This window comes from Anolis carolinensis, chromosome 3 (assembly GCF_035594765.1).
Source record: "Anolis carolinensis isolate JA03-04 chromosome 3, rAnoCar3.1.pri, whole genome shotgun sequence".
Classification (NCBI taxonomy): domain Eukaryota; kingdom Metazoa; phylum Chordata; class Lepidosauria; order Squamata; family Dactyloidae; genus Anolis; species Anolis carolinensis.
The window spans coordinates 266,209,267-266,235,184 of record NC_085843.1 but is presented as its reverse complement, the minus strand read 5'-3'; the positions used below and the strand labels follow the sequence as shown (position 1 = coordinate 266,235,184).

Sequence of the window (25,918 nt, the reverse complement as noted above, 5' to 3'; positions counted from 1 at the left end):
TGGAAACATTACTCTCTGGTACTGTATATAGAATCAATTGCTCTTTTGTATCTCACAATAAAATGAAGCTGTCACTTGACCCGGAGGTTTCCACTGTGAACAGAGCCACAAATCCAAAACTTGGACTATAATGTGTTTATTGTCAGTGCTGTCCTCTTTGCTTTGCATAGCAATCAAGCATTAACAGTTTTCTGGAGATTTTTTTAAAAAACAATTCTAATGCAAATGAGTATTAGTCTTCAGATTTTTGTAATTCTTTCCCTCCCTCCAAAAAAATTATTTACCGTATCTATTCCATAAGATTTATACATACGACTTGATATCAAGAAACATAAGTGGTGCCCATACAATAAAACGTTACTATTCAAAACACTGACTTATGACTTTTGGAAGAGTTATGTAAGTCTTGTAAAGGGCTCCAGGCCTTCATTGTGGGTGCCACTTCTTCCTCCAAAGGTCTGGGTTTGGTTCCCCCAGAGGGCCCTGAGGAGAATTTAACTATACACGCATTTTAAATTGTATAATTCATGGTTTAATAGAGTCTGATTAGAGTTTTAATTGATGTGGTATTGTTTTATTGTTATTGATTCTATTATTGTTTTATTGAATGCATTTTGGGCAATGTAATTTGCTGACTGTTGTAAGTTGCCCTGAGTCCCTCCGCGTGAGAAGGGTGGGATAAAAGTGATGTAAATAAATAAATAAATAAATAAAATGGTGAGGTCGAAGTGGAGGACAAAGCCCTGCAATTTTCCAAAGGGGGGGCAGCAAGGGGAGCCTGGGGCATCTAGGAGGGAGGGAGGAATGCTTGGCTGGATGGCTGGGCAAGGAAGAAGCCCCTCCAGCACATGGCTGGCCAGAGAGAGACAGGCAGAGACCACATTCGCATTGAGGCTTTAATGAGGGAAGCAAGCAGAATTCTGGGAAATTTAGTTTAAGGCAGGGCCTTTTGAAGGCCCTGCCTTAAACTGCTGTGATTACCATCAGGTTAATCCCAAATCCTGAGGTTTTCAGGCCAAAATCTGATACCTAGGCCAGCCCCGGTGATGTCATTAAACATTAGGTACCAACAACAATTCCTCACAACTCATATAATTCAATCACATACATGTATATAAAGAAAGAGAAAATGTTTACCTTATTTGGAAATTAAGATAAAAATATCAGCTAAACAGGCTGTTGGTCAAGGTGGAATGAGGAGATTAATCCTTCTCACTAATATAGGGATATATCATAAGGAAGGTTAAAATCTTTTTTCCAAACAGAAAGTGATTACAGAGGAAAGTTGAGGGTGTGCCTCCATCACAATGGCCAGGTTGAAAGGAGCTAGGTTAACATAATACTCCCCCGAAGAGTCTTTCCGTGTTGCACCAACAAATCAATTAAGTCACACAAATAGTGGCAATCTGAACTGAAGATTTGCAGTCTCTTCTTCTTGCCTGAAACTGAGCCCAACAAAATTGAAGAATTTTCTATCTGGAAATAAGCCACAAAAGCTAGTGGATCAGGATCAGGCTCTGAAATCTGGTAATTCTAATTGCTGCACTAATTGAAAAACAACGACAGTTGGCACATGTGTAAACACAGAAGTGGTCCACTTTGAGACTAATATATTCATCATGTGACAGTTTCTTAGCATGTCTGTGCTACTTCAATTTGAAGCCTACCCATTTCCCCCCTGTTATTACTAATATGAATATTATTCAAAGGCTATTTGTTGGAGTGAGACTATTTTTGTCTATGGTTTCATGTGATTTATTTTAAGTTTAGATCCATGATGACAACTTAGTTGCTTTTTTATATTAAAAATACATTTTATCCTCAATTTCCTTCTTGACTTTTGGTGTTCTTCAGAAAGGCTTTAGGAGTAATGAGTGACACTAACTGGTATTATCAATCACCGTCAGCTGTATGCCCAGCTAAACCCTTGTAAGGAGAAGCTTTATTTATCATGGAAGAAAATGCTTGTCAACTAACATCAGAAGTTGCTGGGTTATGCCTTTTCCATTACTTTATTCATTATCTTTATTCAGCACTGTTTTCCAGACGTGACTGTTTTTTTAAAGAAAAATGACAAAAATTGACAGATCAGATGAAATGAGATCTACAAGAAAGAAACTGAAGGTAACATCCATTCAATACACACATTTAGATGACCACATCCCAAGAGAGGGCCTACTGATAAACACTTGAACCTGCTTCTCTTGACTACCACTCCCCAAGAGAATGTGTATTGAAAGAAACAAGAATTAGAAATAATTCATGTATACTTTAGAACATGGAAATGTTACTTTTTGGAATACAAATTTCAAAGTTCTTGAAGAGCATCTTAAATGTTCCCAGAATTCTCATTGTGTTGTGAGGAATGCTATGGAGAGAAATTCCATATAGTTTCCATATTAAAAAAAAACGGACATTCATAAAGAGATGTTTTATCTTTTACAGTATAGTGTATAGTTAAAAAATATTTTAAATTTGGCAGTGATGAATCTTGGACAGAATGGAGCCAATAGCACACATCCATAGAGAACTATCAAAATGGAAAGACTCTTAAACACACGGGGACCAAAATATATCAACAGTAAGTTAATATGTGTATTTTATATAATGATTACTCAATTAGTGCGATCCATGAAAGAAAATTCAGTACTCATTATGAAATTAGGGGGTGAGGCAGGCATGTAGCCATGGGGGGGGGGGCTTGAGGAGCTTCAGCCCCCCCCCCCCAAATTCTCAGGATGGTCCATGAGAAGGCTTTATATTTATTATTTAAACTGTTGTGTTTATTCATATTATGATCTGATCACCATGCTCAATATATCCCATATGCATGGGGGTATTGGGATAATGATACAAAAGGTTTGCTAGGGTAGATCCCCTTGCACTCAGACTCAGCCCCCCCCCCAAACCAAAATCCCAGCCCCTTCCAAATCAAAATCCTGGCTATGAGCCTGGGGTGGGGAGAAATAGGTTCTAAAGTGTTCCTGAAATTGGACGGGGTCCATATCATAACTCTGAGTTCACTACTTTTTCATAACTTTTCTTTAAGTAATTGTGCCAATGGGAAAGATTCAGGTGTTCCTTTCTCCCTCATTGTTAGAATTATTGGCATACAACTTGCTACAATTATAGAACACATTTACCACTGTTCGCCCATCACGTTTCAGAACATTTAACTCATCCACGGATTTTTTTGAGAATTTGCAATTTTTTTGTAAACAATTTAAAAAAAAAAACCTACAAGAGCTATTTCCTTGAATTTCTAAACAATGACACAAGACAACAGGGGATCATTCCCTCCAAATTTCAGAAATATTAATATACCTACTAATTTTGGAGAATTTTTTTAAAAGTTTTGACAAAAACATTTTTTAAAAGAAAAAAAGCCACAACATAATCTCTTTGCCAGCATTTGCCTTTAAGTTCCGCCAGATTAAATTAGGTTCCGAGAGCAGCCTAAACACTCCCTTTAGTGATAGTAGATTTTTAGTTCTGGTATTCCTAATCCCCATAATTTCTGAGGAATGTACCATAAACCTCTCAATAGCCTAGATCTTCTAGTTCCATTACAAAATTCATTGACTATTTTCTGCCATTTTTAAGATCAACGTCTGGTATTTTAATGGGTAGCATATTACAAAGGAAATTAAATATTGATATTTTCATTGTAAAAATGGCTATTTTGCTGAACCATGAGAGATTAAAATTTTTGTATTCCAGTAGTCTTTCTTGGATTTCCCTAAAAAGTCTATTAAAATTTATTTATTTTTTAACTCTGAGTAATTAACAGGTATTGTAACTCCCAAGTACTTAATATTGCTTCTAATATTAACTTTAAATTAATCCTTTATTTTCTCTTTGTCCTTTACCTCCAGGTTTATTGTCATCACCTCAATTTTCTTCCAATTAATTGTTAGACCTGTTATTTTGTCAAACTGTTTTAAATGTAAATTTATCCAATCTAGTGCCCTATTTGGATTCCTAACTGTCAAAAGCATATCAGCTGCAAACAAGCTGATTTTGATTTTGTTATCTATGCCCATTTCCTGTATCTCTTTATATTTCCTGATGGCAGAGGCTAATAATTCCATAACTAATATAAATACTACTGGGAAAGAGGACAACCCTGCTTTACACCTTGCTTAATACTAAAAGGTTCAGTACTCGAATAGTTGATTATGACTTTAGCCCTGTTTTCTAAGTATAATTGTTCTATTATATGTTGAAAACCCTCTCTAAGTTGTTTCTCCTGGGAACAACTTGAGTGATGAAGCTAGTCAAAATAGGTCAGATATGTGACCTCTCAAGCCACATCCTTGGATACATTGCTCAGATAGGAGAAAAAAGGAAAAAAATGCTTTATTTGGGAACTCCTTGCATTTCCATAACAGAATGGCTGTCCCCATCAATTTAATACTGAAGAACTGTAGTAAAAACCACTTAGCTGTTTCATTAATTTGGATTTAAGACTTCAGGCATGAAACCAATAATTGGAGACAAATATTTGGCAATTGTATAAAGTTCTGGCTAATGTACTGACAAGCTGTCACAGAATCTCAGAATTAAACATATTTGATCCTGCTGCTGTTCTACAAAATGGGTTTGGAATCCAAATTTTTGATAATGGATCAAAAGCATTATAGGGTGGAGGAAACCATCTGCACATGATTAATCTCCATAGCTGATCACTCAAATGACCTTTATGTCTTTGTTTCTGAAAATTACAGGTTACACTCCTGTGAGGTTATGTGATCATTTTCAGCTTTGACTTTACCAAGGGGTCAAAATAACAAAATGTACTTTTGTAGCAATTGCAACAAAAAGAAAGTTAGGGAGGAAGGGAAGAACATTTTTTTAGAGATGCTAGTTTGATCTGTGGAAAATGAGTCATTATTTTGGAATTGTATGAATAGATCTCTTCTTTTTGAAAATAATTACAATGGTTTCAGCCAAGGTAATCTTAACTGGAAAAACTGGAAAGAGAGTTAACTGTTGTCCGAAAGATTGCCCCTCCACATGCACAAGCTTTACAAAGCTAGAGCAATGTATTTGCAAATATAGAATTTACCTTATCAGAGATTTAAGAATATTGAATTTTGTTGAGGAAACAGTACAAGGAGGAAAGCTAATCATCTTGCCCCTCCTCTACCTGCAGTGTGGTTCCAATTCAGAATGCCTCCTTCACAATGGGAACTAGTGACTCCCATGGCAGTGAATCCACTCCATTTTAAAAGGAACTATCCAAGATGCTGAAATTAATTTGAATCTAGGATTCAGAAACTTGAATTGCTCCTTTAAATCTGAGACTAAAAGTCTATACATAAAAACCACATATTGCAAATGAGAACAGAAGTCCTGGGTATCCAGAAAATGTCAGCTGACTTCCAGACCCTAAAGCCGATTAAAACTGATTAACTCAATTTTATCTTGCATTAGAAGAAGCTGGGGAATGCTGCAGAGGTTCCCTGAAACTTCAGAGCAGCCTTTACATTTTGGGGTTAGTGTGAACCCTGAAATTAAACAAGCCAAGCCATCCACACAGGCCAGTGCCACTATCCTGTTTTTTTTCCTCTGCACTCTGCAGCACTGGGGAGAAGAGGGTGCTGTTTACCAGTATCGTTTTTTGGCACCACTGAAGTGGCCATGGAGCTCTGGAGAGCTCCTGGCTGTTCTTGGTCACAATTGCTGATGTCAGGAAAGATGCTTACATGATCTAGTGAAGTTGTATGGGCAGATTTGCTGACATCAGCAAAGGTTCCTGTCCATGACCAGGAGCTCTCCAAACATCCATAGCTGATTTTGTGGCACCAAACAACAAAAATAGTAATGGTGATCATCCAGCAGAGCCAAATTGGATCCAGTCTGATCCATTCTGCCACCACAACAGAACAGAGGCAGGTAGTGTAACCATCCTCAGAGCCAGGCCAGATAATTGGTGCCCTATAGATGGGCCCTATATTCCCAGGCAGTTGCATTATCTCACTCACATGGAAGCCAACGTTCGTCTGTATCCTGGCCCTAATATTTGCAAATACAAAATAAAACAGATACATCACTACCACACCATAGACATATTTATTTATGTCTGGCATGTGCCCTATATATTAAAATGAGAAAGAGTCACTTTCAAAGTTCATCTAGGCTCAGCCATGAATTTCATCATATAACCAAAGACTGCTGTTTTGAGCTCATTGCAGTAATGCAGTGGAAATAGTAATTTGTAAAGAAAAAAATAAACACTTAGCCCCTTGCTTCCCCTTTTCCCCCTCTTATAATTAATCCAGGTTCTTCTATTGAGGAAATCATGTTCTTTTAGATCTGACATTAGCTACATATGAAGAACACATGCGTGTTCTCATTTGCTTATAAAGCCCTCCCCCCTTCTATAGGCTGGGAATGAGAACAATTTTTTCACATAGTGCAGAAAATACAAATTCTATAGCTAAAATATGTTAGTTGCTGCCTTATAGCATGGACTTCCAAATGTTTTATGCAACAGATGGGCTGTTTTCACATTTTTCTTGAGACAGCCATTCTTTATTTATTGTATTTGTAACTACAGTAGAGTCTCACTTATCCAACATGCGCTTATCCAACGTTCTGGATTATCCAACGCTTTTTTGTTGTCAGCGTCTTCAATACATCGTGATATTTTGGTGCCAAGTTTGTAAATACAGTAATTTCTACATAGCATTACTGTGTATCGAACTACTTTTTCTGTCTAATTTGTGGTATTACATGATGTTTTGGTGCTTAATTTGTAAAAGCATTTCCTAATTTGATGTTTAATAGGCTTTTCCTTAATCCCTCCTTATTATCCAACATATTCGCTTATCCAACGTTCTGCCGGCCCGTTTATGTTGGATAAGTGGGACTCTACTGTACTTCGCTTCAAAAGGGTGAAAAAAGTACCTTTGTGGGAGAGATTCATGTTAAAATTACTGAATCCTTAGAAAGCAGAATACTCTGTTTCATTCTTGCATTGAGCTGTGGACTATTATGTGCTGGCTGGTGATTTCTCAACAATGTGTTGAGACAGCCACTCTTGACAAAAATGAGAAACTTCACAAATATTCTTCAAGTCCTTGCTCTCTAGTTCCTGCATTTAGAATTCCAACCTTAAGCATGTACTTCAGTCTCTCATTGATATGGATAGATTTCATCTGATGTTTTTCCCCCTTAATACACATTGTCCACTCGTAGCCTTGTCATCATGGTAATTTCTGACAACTTCAAAGAACCAGCTTTGTTTGAATCAGGCAGATTCTTAATACTCACCTAAATGTTGACCTTTCTTGTCAAAGTGGTTTAGGAGACTGACTGCCTCTATTGAGGCATTAGCTGTAGCCTGTATTACAGAATCCACTTTTCCTTGTGCTGAGCTGTTGGAAACTTTTTCCATCTCTCTTTTGTCTTCTTTGTTGGTTACTCTTGTCTTTTTCCTCCTCTCTCTTTCTTTTGTAGCCATAATTGCATCAATTGTTCCAACTGGGCACAATCTCAATTAAATTGCTTTTTTTTCCAACTTTTTTTTTAAAAAGTCACTGTTTTTCTTTCCTCATCCCACATTCCCTCTTTATCTCCAGCTTAGTTCAATGGCTGCAAACTATATTTAAAATGCAAAAGCAGATTACATTCAATTCAGCAGGAGAAAAGAGAGGCGGGGGTAGAATGTTGTCTTTCACAATTGACCCCCCACAAAGCAAAATACTACAGCCTCTCCAAGTTTGTATGTTTTTCCACTTTAATATACCTGACTAAGGAGACATTTTGCTAGAAGAAATATATCAGACATTTCTATAGGTTTGAAAAAACACTAACAATTGCTCCTATTGCTGTGTGTTGAATACCTTTATAATTACCCTCAGAAAACAACTTAACATCTTTTACAGTGATCAAAAACGGCCTTGTGTTATTCCAAACCTGTTAATTTTCATTGTAAGCAGTGCAGTTGCTCAGAAACTGGCCTTTTCTTTTTCCTGCCTAACCATGACTAATGAATTGGCATGTAATGAATACAATTGGAAAGTGTCTCATACTGCATCTGGAGTTATTGAAGATGGATTGTTTCGAATAAGGCTAAACATGACAAAGGACATCAGAACAATGCCTTGTTCAATTTCCAAATCTTGAATATTGAGTATTGTTTTTAAAAGAAACCTTAGACCAGCCCTGCAGAACCTTCATAAGGCTTTGGTGCAGGCCGCAGAGGCTTGGAGTCAAGGTCTTCGAGAGGGAGGTCACACACAGCACTACAGCAGAGTAACTATCAGAGTTACCAAACTAACCTGTGGCAAAGGAGGCACCTCTGATAGAGCTGGTCAGCATTCTGGAAGTGCCAGTCTTAGTCTGGGGAGGTTGTTGGACTCAGGTTGAAGCAGTAGGGAGGATCGATTAACTTTTAAGTTATATTGTATCTTTTCTAAAGGGTGGTGGAATCTTGGGCTTCAGGTGATGCTAAAATTTTACATTAGATTGGCTGTTTTAGAGGGAAAGAAGAAGTGACTCAATTCTCACCTCTGTATTAGACTTTATGCATCATGAAAAATGTAGTAGAGAGTGCAGGGTCTCTTGGGTGATCAGATAATTAAGGCAGATGCTGAACAAAAATGGTCCTATTGCCCTCAACCCGCCCGCACACCTCCCCCAGGATCTAGCAGAGAAAGAAACAAATTTCTTTCTGTGACATTCGAATGCAATAATGTCACTCTTTGGTCTTCTCTTCCCCAAGCATAAATGACCAGCTTTTTCAACTGATCCCATACATTTTGCTGTCAATACCTCGTCATCTTATGAATCCGCATCAACTTATCTATATTCTTGTTAAAATGAGACAGGGTTGTTGTATGTTTTCCGGGCTGTATGGCCATATTCCAGAAGTATTTCCTTTGGAAATCTGTTCCTGTCTTCCACTGTGTTAGTCTCATCCCATAATATTGTGTCATCTACTAAACTGATAAGGATTCCCTCTCACCTGTCATATACACCATTGATAAAAATGTTGATAATAATTCCTTAAACTAGAGCCCTGAAAAACTCCAATTTTGACCTCCTTCCACTTTGAAGTGCAGCCATTCATGACAACTCTTTCAGTATATTTTTGTAACCAACTTGTCCGACAGTGTTTCTATATATTCCAAATTTAATCAGTATGCTAATCAAAATATTATGAGGGACTTTATAAATTTAAATTTAAATTTAAAAGTTCTTGGGACATCCTTTCTGATTGCTTTACACTTCTCTTATTTTTTCCTTCTTGCTGCCACTGTTTGCAATTGTGCCTTCAGTATCACACTTTTAAGAAATTATCCTCCATCATTAACTCCCTTTTAGCATTCCTGTCAATGGAATCACTCTCAGTATTCCTTTAAATTTCCTGGTCAGGTCTCCTAAAGTCAAAAATGCATGCTTGACTTCTCTTAGTTTTCACTTTTCTTTGTATCACAATCTCCAGGAGCACATGGACACTACCACCTAAGGAACCCACCACTTCCACTCCATTGACCAGGTCCTCAGTGTTGGTTATGATCAGATCCAGAATGATCAGATCCCCTTGTTGCCTCTTCTACATTCTGGTCAATAAAATTGTCTGCCAGGCAAGTGAGGAATTTGTTGGACTTAGTACTCTTGGCAAATTTTGTTTTCCAACAAATATCAGAGTACTGTAGTTGAAATCATTATTGCTATATCTCTTCTTTCTGCATGTTTGGTCAAGGAAGGCTTCATCCAGTTCTTCAGTCTGGCTTGTAGGTCTGTAGTAAACCCCCACAACTACATCTTTTTCAGTCCTTGTTCCCTTAATTCTTATCCAGATGCTGATTTCCAGGATTGAAGTCTTGCATCTCTTCAAAGGTGTAAATATTTTTTGACATATAATACTACTCCATCCAATCTCCTTTTTGGTCTATAGCCTATATAATATATAGATTTTGTCTAGTCTGGTAGATAACAGATTTTCCAGATATGTGTTAAGAGGAAAATAAAAACATGTTTCAAAGGGATATAGTTAAAGGAACTATATCTCAACTGAACAAACAAGCTTTATATACATATCTGCTATCCTGGACCAAGGAAACTTGATGCCATTTCATTTTCCATTTGAATCCATACATACCACAAGAATGCTTAGCTAAGATAGCTGTCACTTGGCAGGAATCCAGATAGATTAGCTTGAGCCTAATTTAGTATGTTTAGGGCATTAGAAAAGGAGATGTGTAACAATGTGAATAAGGTTTCTGGACATTAAGATGAGAGCCAAATGGATTATGGACATTTCTCAAGGGATCAGAGGGAGGCATAATATTTGCTTTCATTATCAGAGTTCAGAGTTCCTTTGTATGTGCATAAGTATGCATGCATGTTTTATGCAAAATGTAGGGTGAAATAGGAAGCAGAAAGATTTTCTGGCAGAAAGCCAAATAAGACAAGAAATGTAGTGGGTTTTTTTTTTTTTAAATTTGAGAGTCACTTGTTCCAGGTGCCTCCTCCACCTTGATGTCAATAGTTTCAAGTTCTGAATACATGGTCATTAGTTTACCTGTGGGAATATACAATCAACACATTTATTTAATTATTTATCACATGCTATGGCTGTAGGCTGTAAATTCTGTAAATCTGTAGGCTGTAAATTCTGGTAGATGAGTTTGTTTGTCGGCAGTGAAAAGTAATTAATTTTTTGAGCTGACATCTTATTACTGAATTTGAACAGTCTAAATGCACTTCAGCATTACTCACTCAACAGTAGGAAGGCAAATGGAGCATGGTTTAGACACGTCTATGCACACACTAAGGTAACTGCACCAAATGCAAAAATAAAGAAGCAAATAACAGTAGTAATTTAATTATAGGCGACATTGATTAAACTGAAATATGATCTTCAGAAGGAAAAGTAGCACAGGAGTACATGTATCCAATTCTAATAAGTCATCAGTTTTTTAAAGGAAAAAAACAAATAAAAGTTTCCCTGGTCAAAGTACAACATTCCATCCCTATGTTAAGCCATACCCATATGAATACAAAAGATAGCCCTGGTGCCTGACAACTTTGATGATACTAATGGACAAAAATTTAAGTTAACCTGATGTGTAAGTCAAGGGCAGGTTTGAGGGCCAGGATTATGGATTTTGATATGACCCAAGTAAAGGGTTATAACATGGAGAGGGGAAAGTGCCAATGCCACATCAAAGGGGAAAGTGCCACTGGCCACCACTTCAATTTCCCCATCCTGACATTTAAAAGGGTCAGAAGGAGCTCCGTGGCAGAGAGAGTAGAGGGCATTGGTGCTTTTCTTTATGTTCTCCTGGAACAGAACAAACTCTTGCCTTTTCCCAGTCTACTCAGAGAAAGCGATGGTTTCTTTTGAGTATGATATTCACATTGATCCATGGATAAGTCAACCCTGGTTTTTTGGGCTGATTTTTTAACTAAAATTTCTAAATATGTACATGAGTAATGGTAGTCATCCATAGCCAACCCTCAGGAGCCACACCTTAAGATTACCATGCTTCAAGAGTCCTTGGGACATGCAATTCTATTTGGAAGCTGGATCCAAAAACTATTCCTCAACGAGGAATGAATGAGTTCCAATGTGGAATGAGACTTAAATATAGTGCAAGGAAAATTGATTTTGCTAACTGTCTAGATTGTGCAAGTGTTTGTCTAGGTTTATTCTGTCACTTCTGGTCATGGGAAAGAGAGAGCAAATCATATGGTAGTTTGGAAGACTTTCCCAGTAAATTGATTGTTGCTTTAATGGGGAACATCTGGTATCTTCTTGAAAAGTACTTCATCATTCTTCTCAAAACTCTCTCCCTTTATTTGCCTCAAAAGCAATAGGAGCTTTTCCAAAGATTTATTAAATTGTAACTGAAGATGGGACTCGATGGCAATTCTGAGATGTACACATCTCTTTCAGGAATGCCATTAACACTTGTTCCTTCCTTTGGAATTCTTCAGATGTTGCATCCAAACAGCTACATCAGCTTGGAAGTTTGGTTTTATCCAAATTCTAAGGTAATCTTAATTTCAACACCTATGGTACACAGGTACTGAGGATTCGAACTTTCGAAGATAGCATAGTTTCCCATTGTTTCCCTTTGAACATAGTTTTGTTTGTCCATATCTCTATATATTGTGTGGTGAAATTAAGAATATATATCTCACAGAAGCAAGAAGATGGCTTTTTCATATAGATGTCTTTGGGCTGGAGGGCTGGATTTTTTTTAATTTTAATATTTTCATATATGTGTGTATGTATGGGGAAGGAGGAATAGAGGATAGTGTGGTTTGGAATTAAGTTTGTTTTAGAGGGAATTTAAGATAATTTGTATTAAATGTTGTAATAGACTAATTTGATTTTGTTGTAGTATTGTATTTACTTTCTCTCTTCATGTATTCCTCCAATGAATTTCTCCAGGATTTCTGAATTCCCAGGGTATTCTTTGAAAGTGGAATAAATTGTAAATTTTCCATTGTTTGGGACAATTTTTTCACAACTTCTTTAATAGAATATTTTGCAGATACAGTTTTCTGCACTTCTTTAAATTAATATGTTATATGTAATGTTTTTTGATGTAACATGTTGTGCTTTAGGGCAATGAGGAATTGTGCTTTGTTTTTAAGGTTACTTTGTTTTGTTTATGTATTTATGTATTTATTAGTTTAATTAATGTTTCTATGTTACTTCCTAAATACTAGTTGAGGGGACATTTTAGAGAGTTTATGGAGAATTTTGCCCCATTCTTCTATTTTAAGGAACTAAAAAGTTAAGATAGTGTGTTAGTAACATTTACTTTAAAAAAAAGGGGAACGCTGAAACTAATTCAATAACTTTTAAAAAACATGTTTCATGCTGTGGTTTGCAATTTTTGAGTGCATTGAATCAGTTTTCTTTCCTCATCATTGCCATTGAAAACACATGTATTGATAAGGTTTTACAAGTGAATTACTCATCCATAACAATTTTGGTGCTATTGTATTTCAAAATGTTTTACAAAGGTAAAGAAGGGCATGAAAACATGTGGGCATCAGTAAGATAAAGGACAAATGGAATTGGGCTCTGCGCATGCCTGGGTAAGAGGAAGCAGCTCTGTTCCTGACTCTCCGGAGATACAAATGAAATAAAGTCCAGAGCCGGAGATAAGTATTAATTTAGCAGTCAGTTAATGGATAATTATTTGTGGGAGACCCCTGCAGACAACAAACTTTCTCTACAGTAAAATAATTGGGGGAAAGAGACTTTATTAAGTAAGATAAGCAAGACTCAAACCGGGAAGACGGCCAAAAATGGCGTCCAAACGGGAACTACAAAATATTCAACAAATGATTACAGAGCTGTCGGAAACCTTGAATCCAAAAGTTGACATGCTGCTGAAACAAATGAAGACCATACAACAAGATAATAAATTAATTAAAAAAAAACTTAGACTGAGAAAAGAACGCAGCAAAACCAGAATGAAATTGCAGCTTTAAGATATAAAGTGGCTGAGCTATCAGATAGACAAAGAAGAAAAAACTTGAGACTGTCCGGTTTCCCAGAAGAAATTTCTGCAGAGAATTTACAAGTGGAAATAATATTATGGCTTCAAGGTTTAAACATGGAAATAGTGCAAACTCAAATTGAAAGAGTTCACAGAACCTTTCACCATGCAAAAAGGGGAGGCGTAAGAGATATCATAATGGCCTTCACCACAGAAAGTAAACGAGATGAAGTGTTTAAACTCCTTAAAGCAAACAGAGACTTAACATATAAAGGGAAAAAAATAATTCCAAAACACGACCTGTCTCCGGAATCTCTGAAGATAAAAGCTCTTTTAAAAACGTATGCAGACAGACTGACTGCTCACGGGATAAAGTTTTCCTGGGTGTTACCAATGGCTATTCTGGTTTACAAAGACAAGGAAAAATATACTGCAAGAACACCAGAACAAGCTCACTCAATGCTGGATAAATTGGGCCTTCTGCTGACATCAGAAACAAAAGACTCTACAGAGAAAAAAGGAGAAGAAAGTGAGTCAGAGGAAGGTGACGAAGATGAAGATTAGTGGATTAACAAGACCATTAAAATGAACAAGGACTACAACATCATAATAAGTAGGGACTCTACCTTAGAATCTCTTTGGAAGATGGATGCAGGATTGAATGGACATTATGTTTAAGCTTATGTACAACAAAACTAATATGTATGGCGGGTAGAGGGTTGAAAGCAGGCATATAATGGGCAAAAACAGTGAAGTAACTGTATGGCCTGGGATAGTAATAACAAAGAACGAATAGGAGAGGGAACAGGGGGCGCAGTGCCGCAAGAAATCTCAAATGAAAGGAAAGATTCATTTCCTTAAAATAACATTTGAGAAGGGGGGAGGGGTAACCACAGTAATAAGGGAAGGGAACATTGCAGATGAGGAGCCACAAATATACATAGATAATGGGTGACAAGTTAAAAATGTGTTTTTTAAATACAAACGGGTTGGCTTCAGACCTCAAGCGGTCAAGAATAATACAACTAGCAAAGAAATCGTATTGCAATGTGCTTTGTTTACAGGAAACCCACAAACATCAGAAAGATAACAAACAATTAATAAATATTCCAGGTTGGAGCGTGATAGCTGAAGCGAGAGGTACGAATAAAGCTAGAGGGGTAGCGATTATAATGAAAAACTCATTGAAACTGGAAATATTAGAAACAATAATAGATAAGGAAGGGAGGTACATAGTACTAATATGCAAAATAAATGGCAAGAAATATACAATAGGAAATGTATATGGCCCAAATAAAGGACAAAAGAAATATTTTAGAAAGTGGTTTAGGAAAGTACAGGAAATTTATCAAGGGGAGCTAATAATTGGAGGGGATTTTAATATGGACCTTAGAAAAAACAAAGACCTTGTAAAAAAATGGAAAATGGAGGACATATTTGAAGCAAATCTCATAAAACAAAAGCCAACATACTTCTCACAAAGTCATAAATCTTTTTCGTGGATAGATTATATATTAATAAAAAATACTAATAGGTCTAGAATTTTAAATATGGAAACACAACCGATCTGGATTTCAGATCATGCACCTATTATAGTGGAGTTAAGGATAGAGGAGCCTGATGAAACGGAGGCAATAAAAACTTGGAGATATAAACATTTTATAATTAAGACAGAAAAACTTAAGAATGAACTATCAGAAGAAATAAAAAATTACTTCAAAGAGAATAGGGGTTCAGCAAGTACAGAAACAGTCTGGGACACAGCAAAAGCAGTAATTAGGGGTTACTGTATAGCAAAAGAAGTGGCAGTAAAGAAACAGCAAGATAGAGAAAGGAAAAGGGTGTTTAGAGAAATAGAGGAAACACAAAAATTACTACAAAATAAATACCAAGTGCAGGTGAAAGCAAAGTTGGAAAATTTAAAGAAACAGTTAGAAGAAATTGATAATTTGGATTTATGGAAAAAAGATATATTTATTAAAAATAATTTCCAAAGACAAAATATGAATACAACGAAAAAACTGGCTAACTATTTGAAGAACATGAAAGAGAAAGGAAGAGTCATTCAGTTAAAAAATAAATATAATAAAAAAGTAAACTCGACCAAGGAAATAAGGGAGGCATTTGTAGACTTCTATCAGGAATTGTATAAAAAACAAATACATGGAGAATTTGACGAAAAAATACAGAAAATAATAGATAGAGAAGACAATAGGAAACTAGGAACAGAAATATCGTATCAAGAAATAGAACAGGTTATCGACACACTGAAAAATAGAAAATCTCCGGGAGGGGATGGATACACTGCAGAATTTTACAAAGAAATGAAAGAAATAATAATTCCAGAATTGAAGATTCTATTTAATAACATAATGAAGGGAGGGAAAATCCCTGACACATGGAGAGAATCAGAGATAATAACAGTAAGAAAAAGTGGGAAAGATCCAGAAGATCCCAATTCATACAGACCCATTAGCCTCCTAAATCAGGATTATAAAATATTCACGAAAATATTAGTAAATAGAATAGAAGAGATTATATCCAAAATAGTAAAGGAAGATCAATATGGTTTTATAAAAGGCAGGAATATTGCGCACCCTATAAGAAATGTATTAAACATCCTTAATCATAACAAAAAAAGAAAGTTTGCACTATTAAAGTTAGACATTTATAAAGCCTTTGATTCACTAAACCACAAATATCTGTTACAACTAATGGGTAATTACGGATTTGACATTTCATTTATTAAAATAGTAAAAGAGTTATATAGTAATTCAAGAGCAAGAATAAGAGTAAATGAAGGCTTAACAAAATATTTCAAAACAGAAAGAGGTGTAAAACAAGGTTGTCCTCTGTCTCCGCTCCTATTTGCATTAGCAATGGAACCTCTAGCAGATAGAATAAGAAACAACGGCAGGATAAAGGGATATCAAATTAGGAACGAAGAGGTGAAGATAAATCTTTATGCGGACGATATTTTACTAATAATGGAAAACCCAGCAGAAGCTATTCATGAAATACAAATAATATTAAAAGATTTTGAAAGGTATTCAGGATTGAAAGTGAATATGAGCAAATCAGAAATGATGATATACAATATGGGGGAAAAGGAGCAGAAGGAGCTGCAGACAAAAATGGGAGACATAAAAATAATAAGAAATAAAATAAAATATTTAGGGATAACCATTACAAAAGAAATAACTAAGTTAAAAGCAGCCAATTATGGGGCAATATGGAAAAAAATCCAGGAAAAATTAAAAGCCTGGGGAGATAAACAATTAAGTATCCCACGAAAAATATTAGCACTAAAAATGTGCATAATACCCAAATTACTTTACCTGTTCCAAACCCTATCAATAAAAATAGACTATAGACAAATAAAAGAATGGGATAATACCTTGAGAGAATGGATATATGGAAAAAAGAGAAACAGAATAATGAAAAAGATTCAATATACCCCAAGAAGATTACTTGGATGGGGATTTCCAAACCTACAAAACTATTATGAGGCCTTTCAACTAAGATCTTTACTAGAAATAAGTTTAAAGGGAGAAGATAAATGGATAAAAGTAGAGAACGAAATAAATGAAGGGCGGGGAAAATATGGGCTATATACTAGAGATATTAAAGAAATAAAAGAAAAACTAACAGGTCCAAGAAAGATTGAGTTTGAATGTTGGCAAAAATGGCAAAAACTATGGGCAAATAAAATTTCTGGAAAGACCCCAATTAAGAGCATGGGACTCCCTGAAAGGTTGGTAAATACCTTAGAAGAAAAAGGATTAAGGAGGGTAAAAGATATGTGGAAACAAGATGGAGGGATAATTAACTGGCTAGATCTTTTGGAAAAAGGGGGGAAAGAATATTGGTTAAAATTAAGAGGGATCTGGGAAAAAGTAAAAAAAGAGGGTGCACAGCCCACTGAAGAACTGAAGGTAGATAAATTGCTAAATGCAAGAGAAAAAACAAGTAAAGGAACAGTGGCAAAAATATACAATTTAATGGTAGAAGATAAGGAATTTATGATCCGAGCAATACGTAACAAATGGAATGGGGTTAAAATATTAAGCACACAAGAAGTAGACGAAATAATTAGGAACATAAATAAAATAAAAACAGAAAAATATAATGAATTAGAAAAAAAGATGGTATTAAGATGGTATAGAACTCCGGAACAACTGTCTTATATGATAAAAGGGAAGAATTCAAAGTGCTGGCATTGTAATAAAGAAAAGGGCACTTATTCACATATGTGGTGGGAGTGTTCTGAATTAAAAAAAATTTGGCTAATGATACAAGGGAAAATCCAGGACTTATTACAGATAACAATACAAATTAATAATGATTTGTTATTTCGGGGAGTGCTGGATCATCCAAGTATAAAAACTGAGTGCCAAGAGTTATTGAAAGTAACAATAAGAGCAGCACATGCTGTGATTGCTAGAGGATGGAGAGACAAATCGAAATGGACGTTAAATAATTTGAATGATTATTTGTATGATCAAGTGTTGTTAGATATTACAGGAATTATGACTAACCAAGTAACAAGAATGAATAAACAAAAGGACATTACAAACAGATGGAAAGACTACTTCAACTGGGTGAAAAATGGAGGAGCCAACGATTACATTAAAGAAAAAATACAAAGACTTTACCTGTGGCTGGATCTGCAAGATTAATATAAACATACTGTGGTTGAGGAGGGAGGGTGTGGGTGGTAGGGAGGGAAAAAATATTGGAAAAAAGGGAAGTAGTATTGTTATGAATTATGAATTATGAATGTAAAACCCAATAAAAATGTTTTAAAAAAAAAAGGACAAATGGAATTTCAGAATGGTCATACATATGGTGTTTGTGTGTCTTCTTGCTTATTCAGAGACTTAAAAGTCATGGAATAATAGAGTGGGAAGAGACCACAAGGGTAATCCAGTCCAACCCCATTTTGCCATGCAGAAACACCCAGCTGAAGCACTTCCAACAAATTTGCATCCATCCTGTTTGAAAATTTCCAAAGAAGGAGACTCCACCACATTTCAAGTCAGCACATTCCATAGTGAAACATCTTACTGTCAGAATTTTTTTTCTTATCTGTTTACATGGAATCTCTTTCCTTGTACCTTAAATCCATATCTTAGGGCCCTTTAAAAAAGGCAATGAAATCCAGGACTCATCCAAAACATTGTTGCTTTAGATCAGTCCTGAATCTTCCAAGGTGTTTATGCCTCTTTATTCCTGCTGGACAGTCACTCTTTCTTTTGTTATTCCCCTCCTCTCTCCAAGTTTCCCATGATAGCAAAGGTGTCTGGCAATGTCCAGTAGCTTTCTGGAGTTCAGTGGCTGCTGCTGCAGCAACAAACAGTAATGAAGGTAAGTACATACCATCCCCTTTCCTTAGCACTGCAAGGTATGAGGAAAACAAGATGATAGCACTGGCTCTTGAGACTAGTACCCAATCTGAACCAGCCCGGCTGCTCCTCCCCCCCCCCCCATGCATGAACTTTTGCTAATTTGAGGTAAAATTAGGTTAACCAGCTTTTGGACACCCAAAAGTGACTTTAGAGACAGTACAGTGTAGACAGGCCCTTAGTCTCTAAAGAAACAGAAAACAAGCTTGCTCTTTCTTCAGTTTGACTTGATAGCCAGCCACCTATTACTTACATGTTCCAATAAATATTCCTTCTAGAAGGTTTTGTGAACTTCTCTAGGTCCTCTAGCGTGCCTCTATGGTGTGCACCCAGCCCATAAATAATTATTTGACTATATATAATCATTCCCTATGATTTCAGGTATCAATGAGTGGTCTGGGAATATATCCTCTGCAAATACAGGGTTCATACTGTATACATATGCATTTGCATCAGGATTGCTTTTATGCATTTTTTTTTATCAATATGCCTGTCCAATTTGTCACATTTGTCTATTTTGATAAATGTGAAGAATGATATAAATCTGGCCTCAAATTGCCCATTTGATATACAGGGGTATGTTAGGTAATGTGTTTGCATGAAGGTAAAGTTTATAATTTACTGTTATTACTACTGATTAAATATCTTGGCTGCAATTCATAGCTACGACTTGTTGGTAACTCTTCTTAGTTCAGTTATTTTTCATTCTGTTTCAAGCTTTCTGAAAGAATACCATTTTGAACTTTCCCCCCCATTAACAAGGTGATTTTGACAAATAGTATTACATTCACATGTCTATTAATATCTTCCATGCATATTTGAATTACCACCTAGGAAAGCAGAAGCCTACAACCAAAGTGCACTGATTAGTTTCATATCAGTATTCCGAATCCAGTGGGAAAATTCATCCCACTTCATTTAGTCCTTATTGGTAAAGGCTATTTCATGCAGCACGGACAGAAACATATGATTCCACTTTAACTGCAATAGTTGTGAAATGCTGTGATTTTCAGTGTTGTGGTGGTGGAGGTTGTCATTGTTGTGTGCCTTCAAGTCATTTCCAATGTACACCAACCCTCAGGTGAACTTATCTCCAGAGTCACAATCCAACACTCAAATAATTATGCCATTTGGAGGTCAATTTAGAATGGACAGCCATGGAGAAATAGTCCCACAAAAGTACAATCCCCAGGATGACATTTAAAGTGAGATTATAATGTTAGAACTGTGTAGTGTGAAAGGGTCTCTGTTAGAAGTGTCAAGGCACAATGCTGAAGTAGGAAAAGAAATCACAACGTAATTCAATTGTCATGGTCTGACCAAAAGTGGCCAATGTATGGTCCTTTGTATGTTGTGGGACTTCAATGGTTCCTCACGAGTGATTCTGTGGATGGGAGCTGGAGTCCAGCAGTATTGGACCATTCTATGTCACAAGACCATCTAGTCACAGTGACAAGAATATTCATTGTCACAAGAACTTATAAACAAGTCCTTACCGATTGCAATTCCAATTCTATCACCAATTGGAACTACCTAAACATTAACTACTAAAATGAATGTGTCCTAACAGACTTTGAAGCTCTTTAGAAAATAACTAAAAGAATGAAGTTGGTAAGCATAAGGTTTTACCAGTCTTCAAAAGCTGATGCCACCAACTTCATTCTCTCAGATTCGAACATTTCATGTTGGTGGAAAACATTTTAGATAGGCATCATTTCACAACACGGTAATTCAGTTTTATTAGCAAACCGGAGGTTTAGCTAACCTCTTATAAAAGATATGGAAACATAAATTCAAAATGTATCAGAACACAACGGATATGATGGAAGTGGAATATACTAATACGCCATGCTAATCATCACCTTTGCTGTATACAAATGAATGCAAGTTGAAACTACTTCTTTCACATATATACAGAGATTTTTTGTTAGGATCGTATGTGGATCACTGGGTATCCTTTGCTCCTGGCCACAGAAGGGGTGGGCCAAGTGAGGGGGTTCAGACTTAGAGGAGACATACTGGGTGATGGGTGCCCAGCTACAGGACCACATGCTGATGACAGCGTGAGCTGGCAGACACACTGCTGTTGAGTTCGACCATTAAGTTGGATAGTGGTGGACGGAGATTTGCAGGACTTTGAAAGATCAATAAGCTATCTAGTTACACACACACACACACACACACACACACAGATGTGATGTTTGTAGCCATAGTTTAGGTTGTGAGTGTGAAGAATGCTTGGATGGGTCAGGACCTTTTGGCAAAGCAGCAAAGGGGGCAGTCGCAATTCCTCCCTACTTTTCTTGTTTAATTTCCTCTCCTGCCCCATTGGACGACATCGTTTCTATTAGTTTTGCTCCTCCCCTTTTGTTCTTCTCTCTCCTTGACTCTACCTGATCACTTCCATGCTTCTTACTAGCACCACACTCCTTTCATTGCTGGCCATCGTCCTCCTATCACCTTTGCTAACCTTTTGGTTTTTCTCCTTACATATGCATAACACATCTACACACTGGAAGGTAGGGAACAGTAAAACCTGGTTTGCATTTAGGAAAGAATATGTTGTGCATGTGAACAGAGAATAATCTCTGTTAATTAAGAAAAAGGAGATTATCAGCCATACTAATTTTAAAAGTCCTGGTGCTTCAATCCCATAAACTCAGTTTCCACTACCACATTGACCCATTGTGAAGATTTAGTTCTGGGGAGTTGACTAAAAATCCCTAGCAAAGAATTCTAAGGACATCATCCAACTACAAACCCTAGAATTTTGTATGACGACAATTAAAGAGCTATCACACTATTGTAACTGTGCAGTGTGAACACACACAAAGTTAACTGAACTTGGACACTATTGAAATTTTAGTCATGGATAATTTTTCCCACTGGTGTCAAAAGAATGAAGTGCAACAAATTCAGTCAGGCTCTGACCCTCTGTCACCAAGAAAAGGAAAGAAAAACACTAAGTGCCATTTGCTTTCCTCAAATAAAGTCATTCAAAATAACAAGATTATCACACCCAAATGAATAAAATGGAAATCTTGGAGCAATCACACTTTGTGAATGCTCAGATTATATTTTAAGTCACTCTCACTATCATCACTGGCTGCTGATGTGTGATTTTGTGTAACTAGATTTCTTTTTAAATTCAGAACATTTATTCACTGCAGCTAGTCATTTATCATCTCATCAATGGCATGAAGGATTGCTTGCTCAATGCCATTGTGCCTAGCTTATGTTAGATAATTCACCAAGGAGGAGGTAGTTGTGCTGGTTGATATTTCAGGGTTTCATATCAATAAATCTCAAATAAAAGGAAGTGGATAGAAATATTTCATTTGCAATTTTAAATATTAATCAAGATGCTATCTACTATCAAGAAGTCTCTAGGATTTGTTATTTGAAAAAAAAAAAGAAGTACCTTGAATAGGCATAAATCGTCTATACATTCTTGTGTCTAACAGATTAGGAACTTTCAAGAAGTATTATGAACTCTGTCACTACAATTCTGTTTTTAGTCTTTGCAATTGGTTATTACACTGTTGAGTGCCTGCTGGAAAAGGTAACATTTTAAATTTCCCTTAAAATTAAGGGAGACATCTGCCTGTATATGTCTCAGCAATGTAGTGAATACATCTCATCCTTGGAAAGACTGGCTTTTTTTGGATGCACAGCTAATGTTAACTTGGACATTTGGAACATACACTGCATTGTGTTCTGTTATCATGTACTGTACTCTATTCTAGTTCCCAAATTAATTAGAAGCACCTTTCTCTCCCAGTAATAAAATAGAAGCAGAGGACTCTATGCCGAACCATAAATAGCAGGGTTTATCTATACTATCTAACAGGCTAAAAAAGATCTTTAAAATGTTTTGGATCTAGTGCAGTTTAACAAAGCTGTACTATGAAATCTAATTATTAATATTTCTGTAAAGTGAATTCACATTCCCAAAAAAGCTGGCAGTAATGCTAGTACAGTCTGCCCTCCATATTTGCAGAGTCTACATCCATGGATTCAACCATCCATGACTTGAAAATATTTTGTTAAAAATCCAATATTCCAACTGGGCCAAAATTGTTTTTTGCTTCATTGGATTGACAATTTACTCTCTTTGTTATGATTCACTTCCTCCTTGTTTTCCAAATATTGTTTAATATTCTTCTTTTCATCCCTATATGAACGTGACCAACACCCAAAATAGACTGTCCATTCTTGGTCTGTTCTGAACCATGTCCTACAATCCAGAATTGGAAGCAGGAGCTGACAGTCAGCATCACATCTTCCTTTACATGTGGCATAAAGGTTAAAATGTACTGGGATTTGGGAAATTCTTGAACCTTATAATATATGCAACTTACTGGTTGACAGCCATTGTCTTTAAACCTGAGCTACCACATAGAATTGTTGTCACAACAAAGATGAAATGAGGAGAGCCATGGATACCATCTTGCGCTGTTGGGGAAAAGGTGAGCTACAATTGTAACTAATACATAAAAAGAGTAAAAATTAACAGAAGGTAACATTTTGCTACCAGGTTATAATTTGCTTTCCAGTTGTATAAGCATTGGCTCTTCTCATTCCTAACTATACTACTGCTTGAACAATACATTTTGACCTAATCTTCGGTAAAACTCTAGCGTATAATCTTGCTATGCAAATTAAGAACAGTTTGTTTTCCAATTTGAGGGAATCTTGAAATTATGATTTGACTGAAATCATCACTAAAAGAAAAGAAAGCAGACAGGCTCATAAACCTGAAACCATTTTCTGTCTGTCTATGAAATGTCAAGTCATGATCTAGCAATATGTCTGAATTATCTCCTACTTATACCATCTTGTATTCTATTTATAACTTTTTGTCCATGATTGATAAACTATATTGATTTTGCTTTTAATAAAAGATCAGTGGATATTTGCATTGTGCTTTCATTTTGCATTAATCATATTAGTGAGAAAGCAATAATGGGCAATCCATTCATTTTAATTATGGGAATTTTGCCTACAAAATAGAGATTTCCTCTAAATTACTTTGTTGAACCAATAGCATCAAACAGACACTCAGCAGTTAATGGTGCACAGATGAAGGTATCCTATCTCTAGATCTTGAAGGAACCAGTTTCATCTCTCATGTATCCTATTCCCAGTCCCCCATAAACACCTGAAAGTGTTCTAAATTATTATAGTCTATTATTTCTTCAACAGACATGCATAGGATTGTGATGTAGCTTTAGCAGTAAAAGTGCTAAATACACTGATAAAAGTGCATTTTTGTATATCACTTGTTAATACCGTTCTTGCTCTGTAGCCTTGCATTTTTCTTTTTAAATATCAAGGCTACACATGACACTAAGCTACAGCAAAGGAATAATGTTTTCAATCACTTTTAGCAAAGTGATATCTGCATCCATAAGCACAGACCCCTTCCTGCCCATAAATCGTAATTTGGAATGTCATGATTTGTTTAATCGGAGGGAGGCACTCAAATGAGTTCTGACAGTGCTATTAGTGTTCTGATCTTGAACTGAAGTACTAGTCAGCTCTGTTTAAGTCACTATTCTCTGGAGCCACAAATAAACATGCAATTAAATGGGTGCCATAAGTTAATCAGAGCAGAATTAGCAAAGAAGTGGCCAATCAAGGAGCTTAGCAATTGCCATGCCAGATCAGATTAAGGGATATTGTAGGCTAATCGTTTGACTTCACTATTGACTGTCCAGTGGGGCTTGAGGTAAAGCTAAGCACTTAAAAGGCAGTAAATAAATATGGAGTAGTGATGTGAGATCTGTCAAATATTGAGTTTTCCACCATACAACAGCACTCAGCATTCTCATCACTGTGACACCTTTGTTGTTGTTTGCTGTTGTGTGCTTTTCCATTCATTTCTGACTTATGGCAACCCTAAAGAAAACCTATCATGGGTTTTTCTGGGCCTGAGAGTGTGAGGCTTGCCCAAAGCCACCCAGGTTAGGTTTCCATGGCCTAGCAGGGGCTAGCAGTAGTCTTCTGAAGCATAGACCAACATTCAAACCATTACACCATGCTGGCACCATGGCAGCTCTATTGTCATGGGCAGTTTGGTAAGTGTGGATGAGGAGATGCTAGCGGAAAGCTCAACAGTGCCCTTCAGCTCCCTCAGCCAAGCTTTGAGGAAGCACCCATGGAAGGACCTACTACTTTTCAGCCCACAGAACAAGTGTAAGCACGTTCCTCTGAGCAGGTTGAGGAAAAGATAATTGTTCCAGCTTTCCTGGACCTATAAAGAGAGAGGTGTCAGCTACTCAGGTCCTCAAGACTAGCTGAGAAGAGAACCAGTGACAGGTAACACATGCAGACTTAGGGTTTAAGCAACTCAAGCCTGGTACCTTGATGTTGTCTGCAATGTCAATGCTAGAAGCTACAACCTTGGACTCTTACTATTTTGTGTTTCCCAAACCTTGGACTTACTTTGCACCTTGTACTCTGGAGATTCAGATGTTTGGCTAATGAGCCTGGATTGGAGATTTGGCTTCTCTATTGTGTTAACCTGTCATATTTGCACCTCTATTGGACTATCGGCTTGACCTTGGACTTGTGGATTAATGCACTGCTAGTATTTGGGGTCAAGGCTTCTGACATTTATTAAGTCAACAAAAAGGAATGAAATACATTCCATGAGGTTAATAGCTCACTGGCTACTTTATCAGGCAAAGTTGTTAAAAATCACAGAGAAGCAGAAAATTAACAGGACTGCATATTATTTGAGATATTTTATTAGAATGGTGTTTAAGACATTCTTGAGGTGCTAGAAAACAGGCAGAATACACCTGAAATCACAAAATGTAGCCAATCATGAACAAGTTTCTGGTAGTTTGATTTGAGACGGGATTTAATAAAGCAGCATCACTGAAAACCCTGGGAAATGTAGTTCTCAAGGTATCTTGAGTTCCTAACGGTCAGAAGGCCTTGGGACTACAAATTTGGTACATCATCAGCTCTTGGAAACATAGTTTCCAAACCATGTTGAATCCTAAAAATTATGCTGAGAGACCATCA

General features: G+C 36.5%; 1 protein-coding gene across 3 annotated transcripts in view; it reads left to right on the top strand.

Moving 5' to 3' along the window:
• Nucleotides 1–25,918, top strand: part of bche (butyrylcholinesterase) — a 53,257-nt gene that overhangs the window by 15,457 nt on the left and 11,882 nt on the right. The window contains exon 3 of one of the 3 annotated variants that reach the window (XM_062976733.1): nucleotides 11,915–12,468. The exons of the other annotated variants lie outside the window; for them this stretch is intronic. Coding sequence (XP_062832803.1) covers nucleotides 11,915–12,011 — 97 coding nt within the window. The 3' untranslated portion in view covers nucleotides 12,012–12,468. Of the gene's footprint in view, nucleotides 1–11,914; nucleotides 12,469–25,918 lie in introns of those variants that run through there. 3 annotated transcript variants of the gene reach the window in all.